At 45.6% G+C, this 21,055-nt stretch overlaps 1 protein-coding gene across 1 annotated transcript; it reads right to left on the bottom strand.

Moving 5' to 3' along the window:
* Window positions 1-8,536: 8,536 nt before the first annotated feature.
* Window positions 8,537-18,569, bottom strand: HEY2 (hes related family bHLH transcription factor with YRPW motif 2). Its single transcript, XM_027634265.1, has 5 exons — window positions 18,348-18,569; window positions 17,108-17,186; window positions 16,917-17,000; window positions 14,244-14,325; window positions 8,537-9,444 (listed from the first exon to the last, which is right to left on the bottom strand). The coding sequence occupies exons 1-5, from the start codon at window positions 18,428-18,430 to the stop codon at window positions 8,765-8,767; spliced, it is 1,008 nt and encodes a 335-aa protein (XP_027490066.1). The 5' UTR covers window positions 18,431-18,569; the 3' UTR covers window positions 8,537-8,764.
* Between the last annotated feature and the right edge of the window lie 2,486 nt (window positions 18,570-21,055).

The raw sequence follows: 21,055 nt of genomic DNA, 5'->3' as shown, positions 1-21,055 counted from the left end.
TGATGGAGCATGGCCATAGCAGAGTGCCTTCTGCAGCTCTGCCATCGAGCGACTCTGCACCCAAACTGGTCCTGCGTCCTTTGCAAGGGATTTTTTTTACATAAATGACAACTCTGATTTCTAGAAATGGCATAATTGGTATTTTGTAAGCTGCAGATCTGCAGAGTTCTAGCACAATAAATGAAAAAAACAGGAATGATTTTTCTTTCTGTTCAGATAAGAGACTACCTGTGTAATTCTATTAGGGTGAAGTTTTGCAATATCTAATCTTTAGTTTGTTCATTCTCCACCCCAAGCCAGGTAGTAAGTCTCAATTTCAGATTTGTTTGGACTATGGCCTCGGGTCAATTGAAATGGAGTTTCTTATTGTAGCCTGCTGGGTGGCTTTCATCCCTCCTACCATACTGCACCCATCTCCCCTTAAGCAACCAGGCTGAAGCTGAGTGTGAAGCACGTGAGAGGATGAACATGAGCTCGTAAGCTCCTATCACCATGACTCCCCTGCTACAAGGCTCACAGGCAGCCTTTGTGTGCGTGCCAAACCTGGTTCTGAAGTGCTCACCCTTGGGCTTACCACCATGGTCTTCCCAAGTCTGTCTTTGGTGAGAAAGGAGTGCAGGTGGCTGGTGGTTCTGGCTGTGGATGCAGGTAAAACGCAACAGCTCCCTGTGGCATGCTGTGCTGACACGCTTCTTCAGAAACACAGAAGTTTAGAACAGGTGCCCATCACTCCCCATGTCTGCTTTCTTGGTGACTGCACTCAGTGTATGGGCTATTTGCAGTACATAACTCTCAGCAGCATGAGGCAAACACACTGCAGGCAGCAGGAGCAGGCAGCTGTTTGCCTACAGGCAGGTAAGAGTCACCCCACACCAGGCAGGAGGCAACAATTTCCCCAGGACAGCTCAGCACAGCAATACACAGAAGCAGCGTCCTCTGCTTATTCATTCCCATCATATTGGTGTATTTACAAATATTATAGTGCTCCTGAAAACCAAGTAACTTAAAATCTTTTGTACCTAGTGTTTATTACGGTTTGCTGATCCTCCTTGAAGAGTAAAAAATCGAACAATTAAAAGTAATTTAATAAGTTCTGCTTCTCTTCTGGTCATACAATTTAAAGGGGATTTTCTTCCATGTCATCCCTTATGCCATCAGAAAGTTGTCTCCCTCACTATCATCTGGGCTCCAGGAGAGCTACTATATTCTATTAACCAGAGGCTTATGGGAAGGGCCAGAAACTCAGGTGCTCACAAGATGATGATGAGTTAGGAGACAATCTTTCCTCTGGAGTCTAAAGTCTAATTAGACAAGATCAAGGACAAGAATTAAATAACACAATTCCAACTTTACAGGTGGGTAGCCAAGAAGCAGGATAACAAACAGTTGTATTTCTGATGTATTTAAACACTCAAAAGTAGCTGGAGCCCCAAAATTTTTAAAAATCAGACAAATAAGAATGCATCCTCTAAAGTTTTGGTCTTGCAGGATTGAAAGTGTAAGTAATTTTGTTTATACAAATAATCACAATAAAGGGGAATAGTTCTTCTGTGTCCCTCAAAAGGACATCCTTAGTCCATCTGCAGGACAAGTCCTAAGTGCATATTGATGAACTATAAGACTGATTTTGAAAAGCAACAAGGAACTCCTTTCCATTGCTGAAAAAGTCATGCATGTTAACAATAGCTAAAAAATATCTCTCTAACATTTCTAACTCTTCTTCCCTTAAAAGGTTATATACAGTAAAAAAAGGGCTTCGTTTCCCATTTTTTTTTGTCTCCAGTTTGGTCCACAGGGACAGAAATACCCCACTGCAAAAGCTGTGCATATGAACAAGCAGGTTTTACACATTTGTATTGAATTATTACTTCTCTTTTGTTTCGTTGGTGGCTACTGCTATTGGGCATCCTTGGGGTTTGACGGTCACATCAAAGGAGCGGCTCTGGCGTGAGAACCGGTCAAAGTGAGCCAGATAATTAATGGATTTATTACTGAGGTCGGTTCCCATGATTGTCGGTGGGCAGCAGCCACTGCTGTGTCGTAATCCTCATTCGCTTGGTAAGGCACACACTGCCTTAAAAAGGTTTAATGATCCAATAGTGATTTACTAATGGGAATCTTGTTTGTCAGTTTAGCAGACCTTGAAGGAGGACAGAGCAGCATATGCAGGTCAGTTTCCAGCAGCACCGAGAAATGGTTTTATTTGTTTTGTTTTTAGAATGCTGTTTGTAGCATTTTTATCCACTAAATCCAATAATAAAATGAAGGGTCAAAGTAATTGTAGCTGGGCAGGTATCAGACTCCTGCTAACATGAGCAGGGAAGGAAACAGCCATTGGTGACAGCAGATTGAGGCTGAAGGTCTGAGATAATTATCAAAAAACATTCACTTCAGCTTTTATGATCAACTAAATGAGAAAAAGTGTGGTGAGGGGGACTAGGACAGCCTGATGAAATCGCAGGCTGGCAGCTGGTCCTTGCCACCGGCTGCTGCTGGGATGGCTGCCTGGCAGGGACCTTTCACCGAGGTTGCATCTCCTTCATGTTGGGAAAGGAGGGAGGGAGACACCTGGTGGGATGGCTGCCCAAAAAGAGGGCAGGGGAGGGAAAAGGAGAGGAAGCAGCTTTGCCTACCCAGAAGGAAGGAGATGCTCTTGCTGCCCCAGGAGGCAGCATCCCAGCTGCCATTCCCCCTTGCCACCCTGGTGCCTCTTCAGGAAAACAAACCCCAGAAAACCCAAGCAAAAGAAACTCCCTTCTCCTCCACCAAAATACATTTAGAAAGCAACAAAGAGAGAGGAGGGGAGGAGAAAAACAGTGTTATTTTATTTTAGGTTTTGTATATTAAAGTCAAGAGTTGTGCTGGCAAGTGACATTAAAAACTATGTGAACAATCAACACAACATACCTCATCTTTTTAATCAAGTTGCAAAAATGTACCTTGAATGCATAACTTTTCTTTTAAACTACTCAAAGGAGAGAGTCCTTCTCCTAAAGAAAATTAAAGTTACTTGTCTGTCTGAAATATATATAAAAAATACAGCATTCTGAGTTAAATCGAAACAAAGGGGGGGAAAAAGTATAGGCCTTTAAGTAATTATAATTTTGTCTTCTTAAGGTTTCTGTATTGCCTTGTAGTCATTTGTTAGATTTTCACTTACCACGCAGTAATATTATTCTTTACAAGTAATATTATTCTTTACAAGTATTCTTTACAAGTAAAACACTTTTCATTGACCTTCTATTGAGATTCTGTTTCCTGCAGCACTGCATGCAGAGCTCTTGTAGTGTAACACACATGAAGACACTGGCAGCGTTCGAAATTTCCTAGCAATCACAATTTCAGTGTTATATCAAGGTATTTTTTCATCCTGAAGACTTTCCTTTGTAGAAGAGAAAAATGCCAAATATGGACTGAGCAGAAAGCAAAATTAAGTCAACACCTCAGAAGGACTTCCCTGTAGAATAAGTAATAGCACTCTTCAGATAAACATTGTCTAAAACATTTAGCTTTGCCTGAATTCAATATTGGCAGTTGCATCTGTAAAAAAAAGACTCTGCCTCTCCAGACCATGAAAGTAATCGCCCAGACATACTTCATTTTATTTCCCATAATAATTTCCTTTTGCTTCTGATATTTGATTATCTAGGGTATGACACCAATTCACGTGTCCCAGCTTTGTCTTGCCACCATCAATGGAGAAAAATACCTCTTAAAAATAAATTATATTGGTATCATCTTATAATCACCACCACTGCTGCAGTCAGACCATTAAGAGAACTTCTGAAATTAGTGTTGAATGAAGTGTTGAGTGGTCTTAGTTTTAAAGGATTGATAGATGATGACAACACATTATCACCAAATGATTTTGATATTGTTCTGTTGTTTCTTCTGGTGAGGAGTCTGATTCTTTGAAAAAATTAGATCACATCTCCAGAGATTATGCAAGATAGGGAGAAATTGTGGAGTTGCCTGCCACAAACATTTAGTGCCACTTAAGCAACTTGGGTATCCCAGGCATCTGCACAGAGGCAGAGGTGACAGAAGGCACAAAGGAGACCTGCACCTTCCAGAGGTTGAAGCTCAGGTTAGGACATAGGCAACTAAATGCTGAGTGATTGTATTTACACATTAATAGCACTTTACCAGTAGCAATTACCAGGAATAAAAACAAAACAAAAATATCCCACGTATTTTCAGATAATTATCTGTCAAAATATTGTTTCATTTACAAATCAGGAAAGGTTTAATTTACCCTCAAGTGAAGATCCCAGCATTTTTAGCACCTGCCTGGTGCTCCTCTGCTTATCATTTCTGGTTATGATGGGATGGGTTGCTGCAATCATCCCTTTGAGGTTTTTACACATTAGCTTCCAAACACGCAAGTACTTGCTGAGTAAAAAGATGAAGCAGAGAAACAGAGCACAAATAAAAAGTTCACTGCTGAGTAAAATTAACTCAGGTTCACTCAATGACCTCACAAAAATGAGGCTTGCAAACCAAGCTATACCAATTCCTTCATCTTTTCTCGAAGTTGGACAAAACTACCAATGACTGTTCAATCACCCAGGTCCTCATTTGTGTGATCTCAGGCTATCCGTGCCTGTAGAAGCACATGACTAATGAGGTTTGTGACTACAAAGCTGGTAGCCGTCCACACTTCAGTAGATTTTCTGATATTGTATCTTCTGATTAATAAATGCTTGTGACCTTTTCCTATTGTAAAGAAGAAATTCCTCATTTACAATTGCCCTAAGAATTTGCCAATATCCATGTCCCAGGCTTATCTCACGACATCCTGATTAAAGTGTCATCTTCCAAAATAGCTGCAAACAAACATTTTGAAAGCTTACACTGAGGAGGCAGCAACACGAACTCGCACCTCCTGGCGGTTGTTCAGGCAGATGTAGTCACAATCATGAGGTGATTATTCTACTTTGAATATATGCATTCAACACTCAGCCACAGTAGCTGGTTTTTCTTCTGGGCAACACCTAATGCCGGATTTCCTCCACTTGCAATCAGAGCAAAGGGAGGACAGGCAGCACCACTTCTCAATTGCCTGTCTTCTCTCTAGGGTAATAATCTTCTCTCAGCAGCCTAAGTGCTTTTTATTTGCATTGCTGAGGGCTAAGGTTTCGAGCCTGCTAATGCTGAGTGACAGAATTGGTTTTTAGTTTTTTCCTCTTAAGAAAAACATTCTAGGAAATCGCATAACCTGCTTTGATCCTCTTGATAACTGGAATTTAAGGTTGCAAACCCACCCACTGAAAAGTTAGTCAAAGCCAACTGCTTACTGTTGAACAAGCAGCCTGATTTGCCTTCTTGTGGTATGTGCTATGATTATGTCCTAAATTATATAAATTAAAAACTTTATTCTTCATCCAGGTCCACTTATCACTGAATGAATAATAAAGATTGAAAAATGCTGAAGTAAGGTTGCATATGCACAGCCACGAGTCCTATCTGTTGGATCTTAGTTATGCCAGGTAAAGAGCTTTCCCTTGCTCTGTTTTAAAAACTGCATAGACTTCTTCAGCTCTGACCAGTTAGCACAACCATCACCTGTTAGCACCAAAGCCATCAGAAGCTATTATCCTCTGATGTCTTTCCAACAGCACATGTGAAATATACCTCTCCGTTAACTTCTCACTTGGGAAATCTTCATCCACTCTCAGAGAGGTTCCCAACAGGCTAGGAATGAACAGGCATGAAGGATGAACTCCTGCTTAGAGTCCCAGCCTCTCTAGGTGATTGAATTAAAAGAAACCAAACCAAACCAAAAGAGAACACAAAAGCAATAGAGGAGACCAAAAAGTAACACAACAAGAAATCGAGGAAACATCAGCAACTCATCATCCATGGATCTGGCCTGTTTTGTGGGTGAAAATGGGATAAGCACCAACAGGCTGCAGCAAATCCATCTGTGGTGTATTTTTTCAGGATGTTAAAATAACTACACTTTCATCTAATCAGTGTCTTAGAAATATTTTTTCAAACTGATTTTTCTATTTAGAATGAGGCAGAATATTGCATTTGGGGAAACAAATTATAATGTTTTGGGGCACATCAATTAGATTGAAGGCCTTAGAGGGAACCGAGTCAGTCTGTGCCAATTTTTAATGATACATGAATTGGAGACCTCCTACCAGGCTCTTAGAAGGCAGATTAATAGTTCACATCTTAAAGTCAAGGAGGACTGCAACCTGCTCTTTTTCATGTAACCCTCACTTTTTATATACCTGCCAATTCATCAATGTCATCTTTTTTCTTGAAACTACATACATATACAGTGAATGGTACCTGAACTGTATGCTGCTAAAAATGGCAGTACAGAAGTACAGCATTACTGTCCCTAATCAGAAAAATGTCATATTCCTCTCCATACAATACTTCAAAGAATATCAAGGTTGATTTACAGTGCAGGGATTGCAAGGCTTCTTTCCCCTCTTTTGTCCATTTTTTCCACGGGACAGAATGCTGTTCACAAGAATCACAACCCCTCCTCACCTAGGTGCTGGAGATCAGCTGATTCAGGCAGGGATCAGTTCCAGGTTTCACATTTGGGAGAAAGGGATCATAGGGAGTGAGCCACCGAGCTGAGGCTGCTGATGCTTTTGATCACAGGTGAAATATCTGTCTGACTGTAGGGTGATCACCCTTCTTCTGTGCAGCAGTCTTGTCAGCTGTAACTTGGGCATTCAGACATGTAAGACTTCATGCTCATACCTTTAAACAGAGCTTTACACACCTTCCATAGAGGGGCTTTGCAGGTCTCAGATGAAACAATAACAAACCCTTGCCTCAGTGAGAACTGGCAAATTAGAAGATCAAAATTGGAGGTAAAAACCACGTCCTCTCATTCTGTATATTTAATGATGTCAATTAAACTTTTTGCCTTCTAAACCCTTAGTGTGGATCTGAAGGAAAGCTGAACCTAAAAACCCCAGTGATTTTTGGGGCTCTCCAGGATGGACGGATAGGTCTGCATCATTAAGCACACTGTCAAGGCAGAACCAGTTTACAAGCCTGAAAACCAGTGCTGTTTTACTGCTGCTTTTTCCTGCCTATTCCAAAGCACACTGTGTGAGACAGGCTTCCCGACTGAACAAGGGGAGCAGAAGAGTACAGAGCAGCCAACAGGCTTGTTACCAGTGGCAGAAAACAATTGTGAGTCCACGAGTATTCCTCAAAAACAAACAAAAACTGCAACAAATCATCCATAAAACGCAGTCAAAAAGGACTTCGTTTAATTAGTGATATGTAAAGACTTTTGCATAGAAAAAGGTTAACAAGGTAATGCATAAAAGACCGAGTAGGTACAGTATTTTTAAAACAAATATTTTAAAGTATATTTTGCATAATGTTTAACATTCTCAATGCTTATTGCTTTCTCCACACAGCAGAGAAATCAAGTGCATAATAATACATGCTGTGCTTTATTTTTATTATTTTTTTTTTACATAAAATCTCTAGTTCTTGACTGGATGTATTAAAATACTTATGTTATTTTAAGTCACTGTAATAGAAAATGAAAGCAAACCATTTTATGCAGCACTAGTTATCTGGGTATTGACAAAATAATTTACATCGATTTAATACATTCATTTTGGTTTGGAATCAAACCCACATTACAATGTTGGCATGTTAATAGCCAATTTAAAAATTGTCCCTACCATAACTTCATTCATACCCAGAGTGATCATTCTCCCAGAAACTGATAGTGAAAAGGAGAGGGATCTTACACGGAATCAGCTAAAAGTAAATGTCCAAATAGAGCTAAATAAGTTAAATTGAACTCTTACAACACTGACTCTCTTGTATTGGCATGAATCAACTGTATCCAAGTGTGCACGCTTTAAATAGGTGGTTACTTCTGGGTGCATGACAAATACACTGTTTGTGCAGATAGAGCTAGCACCATGTTTAAGCCATAAAAATGGGTGCCTCAGGGCTCACAGGCAGCGCTGAAACGTTTATTAATCCCAGCACTGATAAGATAATTGCTTTTGCCAGTGCTATGCTAGACGTCACAATTTAGCAAGTCTGTACAAAGAAAGTGAACTAAGGAAGTGACAACTAGGCCTGTCAAACTGAACATTCTTCCTGGGCAATCTTTTGGCTAAAAAACCTTCTCCCCTTCAAGAGCACGCTCTGCCTTGGAAATGTATCTGAGTTCTGAAGTTGAATGCAGAATTTTGCCTGTCCCCCATACCATTTCTATACCTGTGCAATGTTATTTCTTTTAGCAGAACACACACACATATATATATTTATTTATTATTTTTTCAATGTCAGGCACTTATGAAACTTAAACTCTTTTTCTAGCCTGAGTAGACCCGGTAGATACAATCCCTCACTCTCTGCCAAACAAGGATGCATAGCTGGAGAATTATTAGTTCTAATGTCTACATATTCCTAAGTATTTCACAGGAAACCTCTACGTGCCGGTATGGTCACACTGTTATGAAAGCCATTGCTGGTCCCTCAAGGTGCCTCCAGCAAGACAAACTGGGAAGAAGAAGGTGCCCATGACCTCTCCAGCACCCCAGTGAGGAAGATAACTGTGCCATTCCTCGGTGGACTTGCCGGCACCTCTCAGACCCTTTGGGTGAAGGCGGCCACCCGGGCATCCTGAGCAGGAAGGACACACCAAGTCCCAGAGGCCCATGCGTGGGGGTGTGTGTGTGGGCACGTGGGTTGAGCACATATGCGTGTGCTGAGGGAGAGGAGGGAGTTGGACTGGGAGGAGAGAGGGGGGGAGTTAAAATGCTCCAACTTCAGTCCCCCAGGGTCGGTACGATTTTGTGCTGCCTCCACTGCCGGCCTGCTGGGGGCTGGCAGTGGCCGATACAGCCAGCGGAGGGGTGATGGCTGTTGCCGCAGCTACGGCAGCGGCAGCCGCGCTGGGGGGGAGCATGGGGAAGGTGCCAGTGAAGGAGAGGGGGAAGCTCTGGGCAGCAGCTGTAGCTGCTGCTGCTGCAGCATGAACAGTAGCTGAGAGGGACAAGAGGGAGGTAGAGAGAGGAGGGACACAGGGAGCAATGCTGCCAGCGGAGGGAACTCTGAGGGCGGCATCGGTGTGGGCGAAGGTGGCCGTGAGCAGGGCGGAACCATGGGGGGGCACATCTGAGGAGAGTCTGCATGGGGCGGCATCGGAGGCGTGGAGTCCATTTGGCTGCAGCAAAGCGGCTGGGAGGTGATGAAAGGCAGCTGCCCAGTGGTGAGGATGCAAGGGGTGGTGGTGGTGGGCCATGGAGGAGGTCATGGCAGCAGCTTCCCTCTGAGATGCACAGGTGCTCAGGTGAGACACGAGTCTAACACGCAGGGGGTCAGATGTGTCGAGACCTTCCACTGAAGTCAAGTACCTTGCGACTTCTGTCAAGCACTCTCGGAAGCCGATGCTCATGAAATCCATGGCCAGGGAATGAGCATCAAAATAACCTGCAAGGGGAGGGCAAAAGATGTGTTGAGTGTGGAGCTGGCTTCCCAGCCAATATTAGGTGAAACAGCCCAGCCAGTCCTGGCTCAGCTGCCCCATCACCCATTTGCCATTTATGGGTTAAGATGTGGAATATGAGAAGTTGGTTCTCTGATCTGTAAACGATCTCTGTCACCATCCCTGTAATGCAATAGGCTGCAGTTGTTTATGCAGACAATATACACATGAAAAGAACTAAGTCCATAAGACACTTAAAAAGATACATGATGCCTTTCCTGAAATTCCTCGGCAAGCTGCTGCAGTGCAGTGTTGATCCTGTATGTGTGAATGAGATGCTTATCCACACAAAGAAACAGGCTGGAGATCAGAGAGCTTGCATGTACTACCCTGCCTTTTCTTTCCTACACTGGCATTCATCCGAATGCTTCAAACTATTTCTTGACTTTGTGAGATAGTTGTTGTAACTGCTGGGGTCCCATCTACTTCAGAGAGTCATTAAGACAATATGACATACGGCGTTACTTAACTACAAACTAAAAACATCTTGTGATGACTCTGCACACACACAATAAAAAGCTTTACTGAGAAAACGTTTTATGTAATGCCATTGCTAATTTGGAGATGGAAGACTGACAGTCATATGGCCCATGAGGTATTTCAACAAACAGCAACTGGAGCCTCACAGGCCCAGGACAAAAAAGCATTTGAAAAAAACAAAAGTCTTATTAAATGCACATGAAATGATACGCTCTTTCTAAAAGGGTATAGCATAAAATCTTGGTTTTAAGTTGCAGGTCTTCAACCAAAAAAACCTATTCCAGTTTTTGCAATTTTCCTATTTTAGTTTAAATATAGTCTCCTTGGGGGAATAATATCCTATTCACTCCCAAGCTGGCATGGTGTTTTTCCACTTGCATTCAGTGAAAATTTTTAGGTATGCATGACAGTGATGTGTGTCCATATATAAAGATCAAGTGCCCTTATTATGGAGGAATGTGGCAGCAATACCTTGTACTCTGTCATGAAATAATATCTGCCTTTCTGAAAAGCGCTAGCACCTTAGATGGCTTTTTTCACTTCTATAAATTTGCAAGCTAGAAAGGAGCGTTTCCATCACTGCGTGCCCAGCTACACACCCCTTCTTGCCAAATCACAATGGCACTTTTGCTGCAGGCCATTTCACTCATCTGAACCCGAGAGAAACTCTGGCTCGGCCAGCAGATCAGCGAGCATGAGGGGCCAACGACTCCTGTCAGCAAGCACTAATTTCTCAAAGCTTTTCTCCTGCTAGGTCCACTGCAACCAAATGATCTGTGGAAATGCCTCAGTTTGAGTGAAATCCTGAGAAACAAAGACCAGGCATGCCAGCAGTGGGGAGATAGGAGGGTACCTTCTCGGGTGCCAGTCAGCCAGGCTGGAGGCTCCAGGACCTCCAGCGGCTTCAGAGAGGCTGACGCAGAGCCAAAACCGCTTCCCAGCTCTGGCCACAAGTCAGCCAGCCTGGGAGTCCTGAGAGCACTCAGCTCAAGCCAGGGCTTCCCAGCCTCCCTCTGTCCCTCCTTCTGGACCGGAGGAGATGTGGGGGATGTGATTGTCACCAGCTTCCTCTGAGTCTGAGCTGCTGGCTCTGTGACGAGCCATCCCAAAGCCCTGGTGATCCTGGCTCCCTTTCAGTCTCCTATGGTGGCTGAGACACAAAAACAGAGGGTAGATGAGAGCTGGGACTCCCAGGCTCCATTATATTTTGATGGTTATCTTTTCCAGGTTTCTCCTTCTCTGGCTTACCACCTCTGAGAGAGACTTAAAAATGTTCTTTCTCATTTCCTTCCAAAACCCGAGAACATCCTCCACTACCACCTACACGCGTACATGCCAGTGTTTTGTAGCAAATGGGAAGTCTTGGTTTTACTTCAGCTGTCCTGGTAACCCATCTGCACTGCACACAGGGCACAAGTCATTTGAGCTACACAAACCCATGCTACTGACCCAGATATCAGTCACTCAAGCTAAATTTGCAGTGAATCTGCAATAAAACCACACTGAGGTCTCAGCAAGCAACTCACTGTTGACAAATCACTCCTCCCAGTGCATGCTTGCACTGTCAGCAAAAAGCCCTGGCCCTAGGCCAAAATAATAACTCAACGTGAACAAGAGACCACTGCCCGCGCCTGCGTCAGGGCGGCAGAAACGTGCAGTCCTCACAGGTCCTCAGAGACATCTGCCCGTCCACCCTGGCAGCTCAGAAAAGCAGAGAAGGGTCAGAAGCCACAGTGAGTTTCCCTCCACTATGCCCACCTCAGGCTCAGTGTGCTGAGAGTGGCGGACACCATCCTGACTTGCCGAGCCCAATGCATTTCCCATCCTGGGTGTCCTCCTTTCTGCATGAGGAGGGGAATGAGAAATTCTCCCCAGCCCTTAATGCAGGGGAGAATAAGGGTATCAGGACCCATTTCTCCTTCCTGCATTTGTCCACGGGAAAAATGATGAAACTGACTTTTTTGCTGATACAAAAAACTCCTGTTCACAAGATGAATTATGAAGTGGGAATAACTACACTTGGAAAAAAACCACACATCTACTTTAAAAACATCCTAAGAAGTTATATTTAAAACTGTTACTTAAGCAGCAAAGTAAAATATTAAGTAAGCAGGAAAGCAGGCTTAAACTTTGCCCAGTACTAATTCTCAAACCTCTTTTTCTTACACTTTCTTAATTCATGCAGTGAGATTACTCTTATCTGTGGGACAGCAGGAGAAGACAAAGTTGTAGTATTAGAAGCAATCAGGTATTACATGGATGGGCCATCCACTATGGACAATAGTGTGAGAGGCAGCTGCAGAAATCAGCCTGCATCACTTCTCCCCACACCCCAACACTTCATCCTTCCCCGCACTGCTATAGGTGTGCCAGAGTTAGCCTGGGCAGAAGACACATAGCATTAGTGGCTGACCAAGGAAGAGACCAGACCACGGAACCTGGGACTGCTAACAGCATCCAGCTTGTCTAGTAGCAGCCAGAGGCTGGGCCTCTGCCAACACCTCTCTCTGTCCCACAGCTCCCACCCTCACTAGCTGAGCCAAATGACCCAGTTATAAAAAAATCCCTCATATACTTTTTTTTGGGTGGAGAAGCAGGGAAAGGAAGCTTCCTGTTAAATTAGGCCTCTGACTGGGTTCACCTCCTGGCCCTCTTGCTGCTGTTGCCAACACTGGAGGGGTGGGAGCTGCTGCAGCTCCTCAGAAGAAAAATGTGCCATGTGAAGTGGGGGTCAGGCTGGGATAGCTGAACCACACGTCGCACAGGGAGGATGAAGTGAAACAGCCACCACTTCCCTCAGCAGACGAGTGCTGTTTGCTTTGTGCACTGAGTGAGACAGAGCTTGTGGAACTCTACCACGCAATTAGAGACGGCACCTTCACGCACACACACAGAGCGTCCAAGTCCAGATTGCACAAGCGTGATCAATTCTGGTGTTTCATAACTTTCAAGTGTGTAGCTTCACCAACTAAATAGTGCTTTCCTCAAGGACTTTCTATACATATACATTAATTTCTTTTTTTAATTTTGCACATTTTCCAAGGAATCCAGAGGCATGTCTGTTACCTGGTAGGCAATAATATTCCTTTCATCTCTCACTGAACAAGTCACCCATAAAGTTTAAGCTTAAATGGACTCCTAGAAGAAACTCCTTAACATGTAGAAAAAACATATATCAGCTTGGTGCTAATTTTCACAATTAACAGACCACCAGCCTTCAACGTGCTTTCCTATAGCCATCTGTTGTTATGCATGCACTGATTCTAAGTTGAGTTTTGTAATTGCTGCAAGGTAGGGAAAGAAACAGTAATTCAATCATGCGCTAAAAGCTTTAATCAAAAAAAGGAAGAAAGAAGCAGCAGCTTCTTTTCTAGCCTTTACCTATATGGCATAGTGGGTGAATGAAGAATCAGCTGGTTTTCATTACCACAATTTGAACAATGATCACAGTTGATGGCATGGGACGTGGACGCCAGCAAGTTTTTCGCTCCAAATAAGTTCCAAAATCATGACTACACAGAACACCTCGTGGGTGGCTGAAATCATTTGGCCTCCAGCTTCAGGACTGTCAGCTTGCACAAGCGAGGTACGCTCGACTCCTGGCAGTCAGCTGATCTAGCGGGTCAGCCGGTGCAGCCACTGTGTCACACCAGCACCCATTAAGAGGGAGCTACCCAGGCCTCTGACACACAGACGTGGCATAGAAATATGAGTGCAGAGAGCACTGCTAGCCTCCTGTCTGTCTGCTTTATCAGATACCTGGAGCTGTATAGAGCAAGACTGGGTTTTGTTCTGGTGAATGAGACGGTCTAACCTGGCACTGAAAAGTCTTTCCAGAACAAAGAAAATATTTAAAAATAAAGTTCTTCTCCGTCCACTTCCTTCGGTATAGCGCTGGATAATGAGGTTTAGCATCGGTTTTGTGCTATACAATTGTTGCCACAAACCTTCTGTTTATGTTTGGTGTTTGTGTATTTGTTTTGTCTCCCTGTGCAGATTTCAGTGCTCTTTGGAAACCCCAAACAAATCTCTGACTGGGCTGCCTGTGAATGAAGCCTTTACTCCCACAGTGTTATGAAAGCAAACACAAGCCCAGGGTCAAGTGCTTCTTTTGTCCCAGTAGTTCTTTCCCACGAGTTCAATCCTGCCATTAGCATTGATTTCCACTCCTTTAATCTGGAAACGCCTATCACAGCTCCTCAAAGCACTTTTTTTTTTCCTGAGATTTCCCCAAATATTAAAAAAGAAATCACTGGCTCCTTACCTTTACCTCCTGTCGCCTGCAGCATCTTCAGATGATCCACTGTCATTTGCAGTATTTCCGCTTTTTCTAATTTGGCAGATCCCTTTGAGATAAGAGAAACATATAAATAAAGGCTTACGGGTACTAGAAACTTTAATTTGATATACTTTCCACTGAGCTCAGCCTTATGGTTTCAATTTCCCCTATCATTAGGACATTTTCAGCTTAATTCTTTCGTGAGCATCTGCTTTCCAGACTTTGTCTAAGAACTAATGCCATCTCCTATCTAGTGACATAAGCAGCAGCAGAATTTTGCTTTATTAGGGCTATAGCTCAGTGTAGCTCTGGCCTTGAAGGTATTGTAGGATGACACCTTTATGAAATGAGAGAAATATGTAACTTCCCGGACTTCTTTTTAATGACAAACACAAATGGAGAGCTGACAGGACGGGTCCGTACGGTCATCAACGAAGGTCCTCCTGCAACGTTACTTTCTGTGCTATTACCGGTAGATGTCCCTGCGGACACATACCCAGCACTATCCCTCTCTTAATCGCCTGTTCCTTTTCAGCACGTTATTTGGCTGCTGAATATTTAATTCTCATTCTCAACTGAAAAAACAGCTACACAGTCCACAGTATTTTAAGTTAGTGAGAGACCTAGTTGTAAGGACTAAGTACTGTGAAAAAGCAAGGGTGTAGCTCCTCTGTCATTAAAATCTTTTCTGAAACTAGGGGCGGCTCACAGAGCTACAACAGGTACTGAAAAAGTACAAAATACAATTCAAAAGGTAGTATTAATATATAAATAAAACTATTTTGCCTGGTAGCATTCCCTTCAATATCTGGAGCACTCCCAGACAACACAAATGTTATTTCCCAGGAAGAGATCATCCCTTGGCATCAGCTAAAACAAGCGGCAGATATCGGTGGATCACATCCTGCAAGCAAATTTCTTTCTCTTAGTTATCATTCGGGCCACCTCACTGTCTCAGCTTCACCCAGCTGGCACGTGTGTGAATTAGGCAAGTCTTACACCCTCCTCCACAGCACCCATCTCTGCTATGGTCTCGAGAGCGGCGCTGTGATTTGGGAAGGGAAGGAGGCGGAAGCGAAACTAAACCTCCAGCTTGGAAACTCCAGTGAGCTGAATGTCAAGGAGCTGGAAAAGGACTGATGACTTTGTCCTTGGCATATTGCAGAAAAATGGTGGGATTTTCTGATCCAAATACAGTACGTGCTCCTTTTTACACCAGTGCATTTCTTTTCAATCTGCTTATTGCTTTCAATGCTTTGCTCATGCAAAGGTTGGTGTGCGTGTTAATTTTTGGTCAGAATTCCCCATTTTACATGTAACTACATCCTGCAGTTTTCTCAGACTTCATCTTTTCCATAGACACAGTACAAGCTGTCTCAGCGAGAGTGACTAATAGCTAAAAACTGCATGGCGCTGGGTAATTTCCAAAGCCTCTTGTAGGACTTGTTTTATAATGTTTGTGGTTTTCAAGAAATAAACAATAAAATGGGACAAACAACTGTTGTCTCTTGCCCCTGTTTATCTAGCTGAAAATATCTCTGTCGCTGTTTTGCCAGTACCAATGCAAGGGCACAGTGACAACTACCAGTTACTGAAATCATATTGCAGGTGACACAAGTGATGCTCTCACCAATACTTAAGTTCAGTTTTAGCCAGCTTTTGTTCAGGCCAGGGATGGAACAGGCCTAATACGGTGCAGTGTTTGCCACGTAGTTACCGCTGGCATCCAGCACTTCCCAGTCCTGCTCTCAGATTTTTATTTTCTGGGTTTTTTTATTTTACTATTACAAGGAAGTCAGGTTATTTATTTTCAGATGATTCCTTTTTATTGAAACACAGTGTCAATTGCACACATCCATAGATCTTCAGACACATACAGAAAAACAGGAACAAGACTAAATATTGAATCAAAGCCCAAAAAATAAAAATCAAGATATTGAAAAAAATTAATTTTACTGGCAAAACCAAAAAGCCTTTTTTAAAAAGAACAGATTGTATTCTAAGATTTTGGTCTAAAGTTTCATGACCACAGAGTCGAGCCAAAGTTAGCTGGATCCTTCCAGTTTTCCTGCTCAATACTTTCTCACTGAAAGTCTGAATATATCACTGACTTCACTAGCCCACAAAACATGGGCCTATTCCACTTCCTAGAACCTCTGGTTCTAAGGAGTTATTTTAAAACGTGAATAATCCAGACTGTCTGTTCCCTTCTAAGGAAACTGGACTGGTTAGTTTGCAATGACAAGATTTAAAAATAAAGGTTTCTTAAAGTAGGGGCAAAGGAGATTATATTTAAAGATTTAGACAGAAGGATAATGTACATACAGGTTTGGGAGAGTTATGTCGTGTTTGTGTAGTTTTTTAAAAAATATGGAGTAAAGCACATTTTCAACAAAGCCACTACTGGAATTCATTGAAAGAAAAGAGGCAACATGAACACAGTTACCCTTAAGGGAAAAACAAGCCAAAGAATGGAAATGTTTCTCAGCCTTATAATGAATTATGTTTCTAATAGTTTTGCCACAACAAAGCATTTTATTGAAATGCCTGCTTTGTGCCAGATCAGGACACATACAGTATTATTTTAATGAGATTTACAAGAGAACTAGCATTGCCAGATGAGATATAGAATTTAAAAAAAAAAAAAAAAGGGCTTACTTGTTTTTCAAAAGCAGTTGGCACAAGCCGCCTCAGCTCTGATAAACTGTTATTTATACGATCACGGCGCCTTTTCTCTATAATCTATTCCCAAAAAAACAAAACACATTAAGTTTATAAAAAATGTTGGAGGTCAAAAGCACAGCACACATGCAAATTGTCAGATACGAAAACAATTAAATGCAACATACCCCTCTTCTTTTCTTTCTGGCCATGATCTGAGATGTCGTTGTTGGTGAGTTTGATCGAATGACAGAACTATTACTTTGCCTGTGGAACAATAAAAGTATGTCAGGTGTTGCACAACTTGACAAAACTCTTTGAAGACACCTAAGGTCACCATATTATGTGTGCAGTCCCCCTCATGCCATTTTCAATGCCTAGAAAACACTCCTTTTATTGCACAGTATTTTTAAAGAGAGAGAGATTTCAGTTTTGACTGCCTCAGCATATATTTTGAATTGACAGAACATTCTATTGGAAATGAAGTCCTTTCCTGGAGACAATTCACCGTCCAGCACAGTGGCTTTAATTTTCTTTGCATATAAATCCCTTTGCCTATAAAGCCTGTACAGGCTGAAGAACCGAGCCCTAACCCAGGTGAACCATCTCTAAATGCCAACAGAAGTGGTAAGTGCATGTACACTATGACACAACCTCTGCCAGGCCTACTGGGTTTTGACGTTCTTGCCTATTGCTATGCAAGTCAATAGATGCTCAAGTCGATGCCAGTTGCCCAGCCCGGGTCTGCTGCATCGTTCGGCATCGGGAGCAGAATTCAAAATCCACTTTTAAACCTATACTACCCACGAGTACGAAAAGGCTTTTGTTTTATCATAAGCGAGTGAAAAAAACCCACTAGCCTTTAATACTCATTTGGCTACTGATGCGCATTGAGACGGAGGGTCCCGTACATAAGCCTCTAAATTGTCAGGACCAGCCCTAAAGCCCGTCACCGTGCGCCCAGCAAGCCCAGCTCGGCCCTGCCTGGGCAAAACACCACTGCTCGCCCTCGGCTTGCACGGCGGGTTTGCTGAAGTTCAACTGCTGTGGATCCCTGCTTACTTTCCACGGATCGTTTTCCACTGGCGCCGATTCCCCTAGGTTGTTCGGCCCGCTCAGGATCGATTTTGGAAAGGATCTGATTGAAAATGGCAAATTAAGCGGAGCTAACGAACGGCTCGCAAGCTACTTGAGTGCTTCACGTAATTTCGAGGCTCGGGCACTCGGACTGCGGGGCTGATTTTCGGTGGGCTAAGAACGAGCTGCCAGCTAACCGGGGGGGACACAAGAGCACCCCGCTCTCCCCTCAGGGGGCCACCACCTCCCCCGACGGGGTGGCCGGCATTCCCGCCCACCCTGCCCCATCCCGGGGCGCACCCCGGCCCGTGCCACCGGCGGAGGCGGCGGTCCCAGGGGTGCCCCACTTACCCCGAGTAGTTGTTCTCACTCCCCACATCTATAGTCTCGTCCATGTCGCTGTCTGAGGTAGTTTCCTCGCAAGGTCGCTTCATCGTGAGCACAGGGCGCGGCGCAGCTTCTAGCCGGGGCGGGGGCAGAGATAAATAAATCCGGGGGGGGGGCTCCAGCACGGCACCGCACCACCAGCAGAGCAAATCCTCTCTGAGGCGCTTTCCCACGCCGCGGCACAGCCTCAAGCCCGACGGCCCGCCCCCGGCAAGGCCCGCCCTGCCGAGGGTGACGGGAGGGGGCCGCCCACCGCCGGGGCGCGGAGCCGTGTGGAGGAGCGAGCGGTCGCCCAGCGGGGGCCTGACCGCTCTCGGATCACAGCAGGCGGAGAGCGGAGCCGCGGAGATGCCACCGGCACAGGGCCGGGAAGGGGCGGCGCGAGGCCCTGGGTGTCCTCGGAGCTCTCCCTCCGGGGGAAAGAAGCGCTATCAGGCTCCCAGCCCTCCCATGCCGTCGGAGGAGGAGGGGAGGCAGGAGGCGGCCCCACTGTCCGTGTCTCAGCAGGCGTTTGGGAAGACCTTGTTCCCCCTGGCCCCTAATATAGGAGCCGGATCAGCCCGCCGCCCCGTACTCCAGAGCCCCAGGCGGTGGCGAGCAGCTCTGACCGCTCTCTTGGGGTGCTGTGAGTTGTCTTAGCGGGCACATGAGCTCGGGTTGGAGAGTTTTCCAATCCCGGCAAAGGTATTGCCCGTTCGGGCGAGCGGCCCTGGCCGCCCCGTCCCTCTGGGCTCCACGGGTGCGCCGAGGGCACTTGCAGGGCCGGGAGCCAAGCACGGCGATAATCCCTTTTGGGAACAACTTGGAGGAAGTTTAGCGTCTCGCTTACCGGAGAATCTGTAGCAACAGGGTTTTATTTTGCTTTTGTTTGGGATTTCCCCACACCGTTTGTTTGTGTTTTCAAATTCCGGGTTCCTGACAAAACACATTCGGAGTGGTACGTTCTCCGCAGAAATGCAGTCTTTCGACTTTGGTGTCCGTCCCTCTGCCTGTTCCCCCCTCCGTCCCCTTTGCCACCTTCCTGGGAACATTTTTCTCCCACCCCTGCTGCCGGGACGCTGGCCGAGAGAGACCGGGGCGGGGCGAGGAGGGTTCGGCACCAGCGCGGACACCGCCGCGTTATCCTGGCTCTCAGGGCGCACGGAGCCGCGGCCGCTCAGCAGTCCCGAGAACTTGCCGGCTAGCGGCCAGGCGGGGCGGCGAAGGGCGGGCTGCCCCTGCCCCTACCCACCCCAGCTCCCTCGCCACCCCAGCTGGCTGCCCAAGGCTGCGGCTGCCCGTCCCGGACTCCGGGGAGCGCTGCGGCAGCACCTGCCGGGGAGAGAGACACGGGAAGCAATTAGCGGCATCGCCGCAAAATGATAAAGTGGCGAGGGGTCGCCTCCCCTTCGGGCCGGCGTGGAGCCGCGACCCTCACCGTGGCGCCGGGTTTTCAGGCGGCGACAGCACGATGTTGCTATGTCGCGAGGGAGAGAGGATCGGCGAGTCGAGTAGGGAGGAAAGAAGGGTTTGAGGGCGCCAGTGGTTTCGGCTTTCCTTTCGGGAGAGGCTGCGAGCTCGGCGGGCCTGAAGGAGCGAGTACCTTCCCGGCGCGGGGCCGAGGCCGCTTCTGCTCGCGGGTGAAGTTTGTCCCAGCTGCCTTATATTTAGCAGCCAACAGTGCCAATGACTCAGTTTTCCACTCAGTTAAATCCCATGGAAGGTGCAGGTGGTTTGGTTCGTTCGCGAGTGTGCATGTGGGAAAGGGCCGTGGCGAAAGAGAAACCGGCGCCAGCTCTTTTTTTACGCCAACATCCGCCATCTCTGCAATTATACTTGGTGGCACGTCGGGTGTTTGCCCTTTCATGTGGATGTTGCTACTATGTAAAGGAACAGCGGGATTTCATGCCTCATTGCCCTACCGGGACATCCTTTTCATGCCCGCGTTTGCAGAGTTACTAAAAGATCCGCGGCTGCTCAGACACAACAGAAGCGAGCGTCCGCGGGAATGGCGAAGACAGCTCTCGGGAACTTGGGACGCACTCCCCACAATGGCCCCTTTGATGGGGTCTGACATAAAAAAAACCCAAAACAAAACCGAACCAAAAACAAAGAAACAAACAACTCCCCCCAACCAACCAACAAACCCCACGAACAAACAACCTCAAAAAGTACTGGGACCTTTCGGGAAAGTGGACTACTAGGAGCAGCCTGCAGCGCCCGACTGCAATTTGAAGCACAAACACTTTAGAAATCTGGGATTAGGCTCAGCAGTTTTACTGTTCGAAAAGGGGTTTTCTAGAATATTTGTTAAAAAATCCAAATAAACAAAAAACCACCCTAAAGTTCCCTTCATTGTCTATGCTGCGACGAGACGGGAGACCTGCGGGAGCCGGGCCCGCTCCCGCCCCCGGCCGGGACCCTTGTGCTGGGCGCCCCGGGAGCGGCCGTGGGATGCTGCCCGGCCGCAGACATCGCCTTTCAGAGGGGGGCGAGGATTGGTAGGTCTGAGTTAAAGTCCATGTTACCCCGCCTGGGCTGCAGCTGCTCGAGAGGCGCCTACAAACACGGGCCACAGGCTCGAGGGTGGGTGTCTGAATCCCCTCTAAAGCACGCGAATCACCCGAGGATGTTGGTGCATTTCTGCACTGTCTCGGGGTTTCGCACAGAAATCTTTAACGTCACGCGTCGGT

Source organism: Corapipo altera, unplaced genomic scaffold, assembly GCF_003945725.1.
Source record: "Corapipo altera isolate COAL_440 unplaced genomic scaffold, ASM394572v1 2b, whole genome shotgun sequence".
Lineage (NCBI taxonomy): Eukaryota > Metazoa > Chordata > Aves > Passeriformes > Pipridae > Corapipo > Corapipo altera.
The sequence above is the reverse complement of the archived record's forward strand: the minus strand, read 5'-3'. Positions and strand labels throughout refer to the sequence as shown.

Bases quoted from the DNA above. Each gene is read 5' to 3' on its own strand.
- HEY2 (XM_027634265.1), bottom strand. From the start codon at position 18,430: ATGAAGCGACCTTGCGAGGAAACTACCTCAGACAGCGACATGGACGAG. The intron at 17,001-17,107 runs GTATGTTGCATT...TTTTGGGAATAG, and splicing joins CCAGAAAGAAAAGAAGAGGG to ATTATAGAGAAAAGGCGCCG. The intron at 14,326-16,916 runs GTAAGCCCTTTT...CTTATCTCAAAG, and splicing joins CAACTGCTTTTGAAAAACAA to GGATCTGCCAAATTAGAAAA.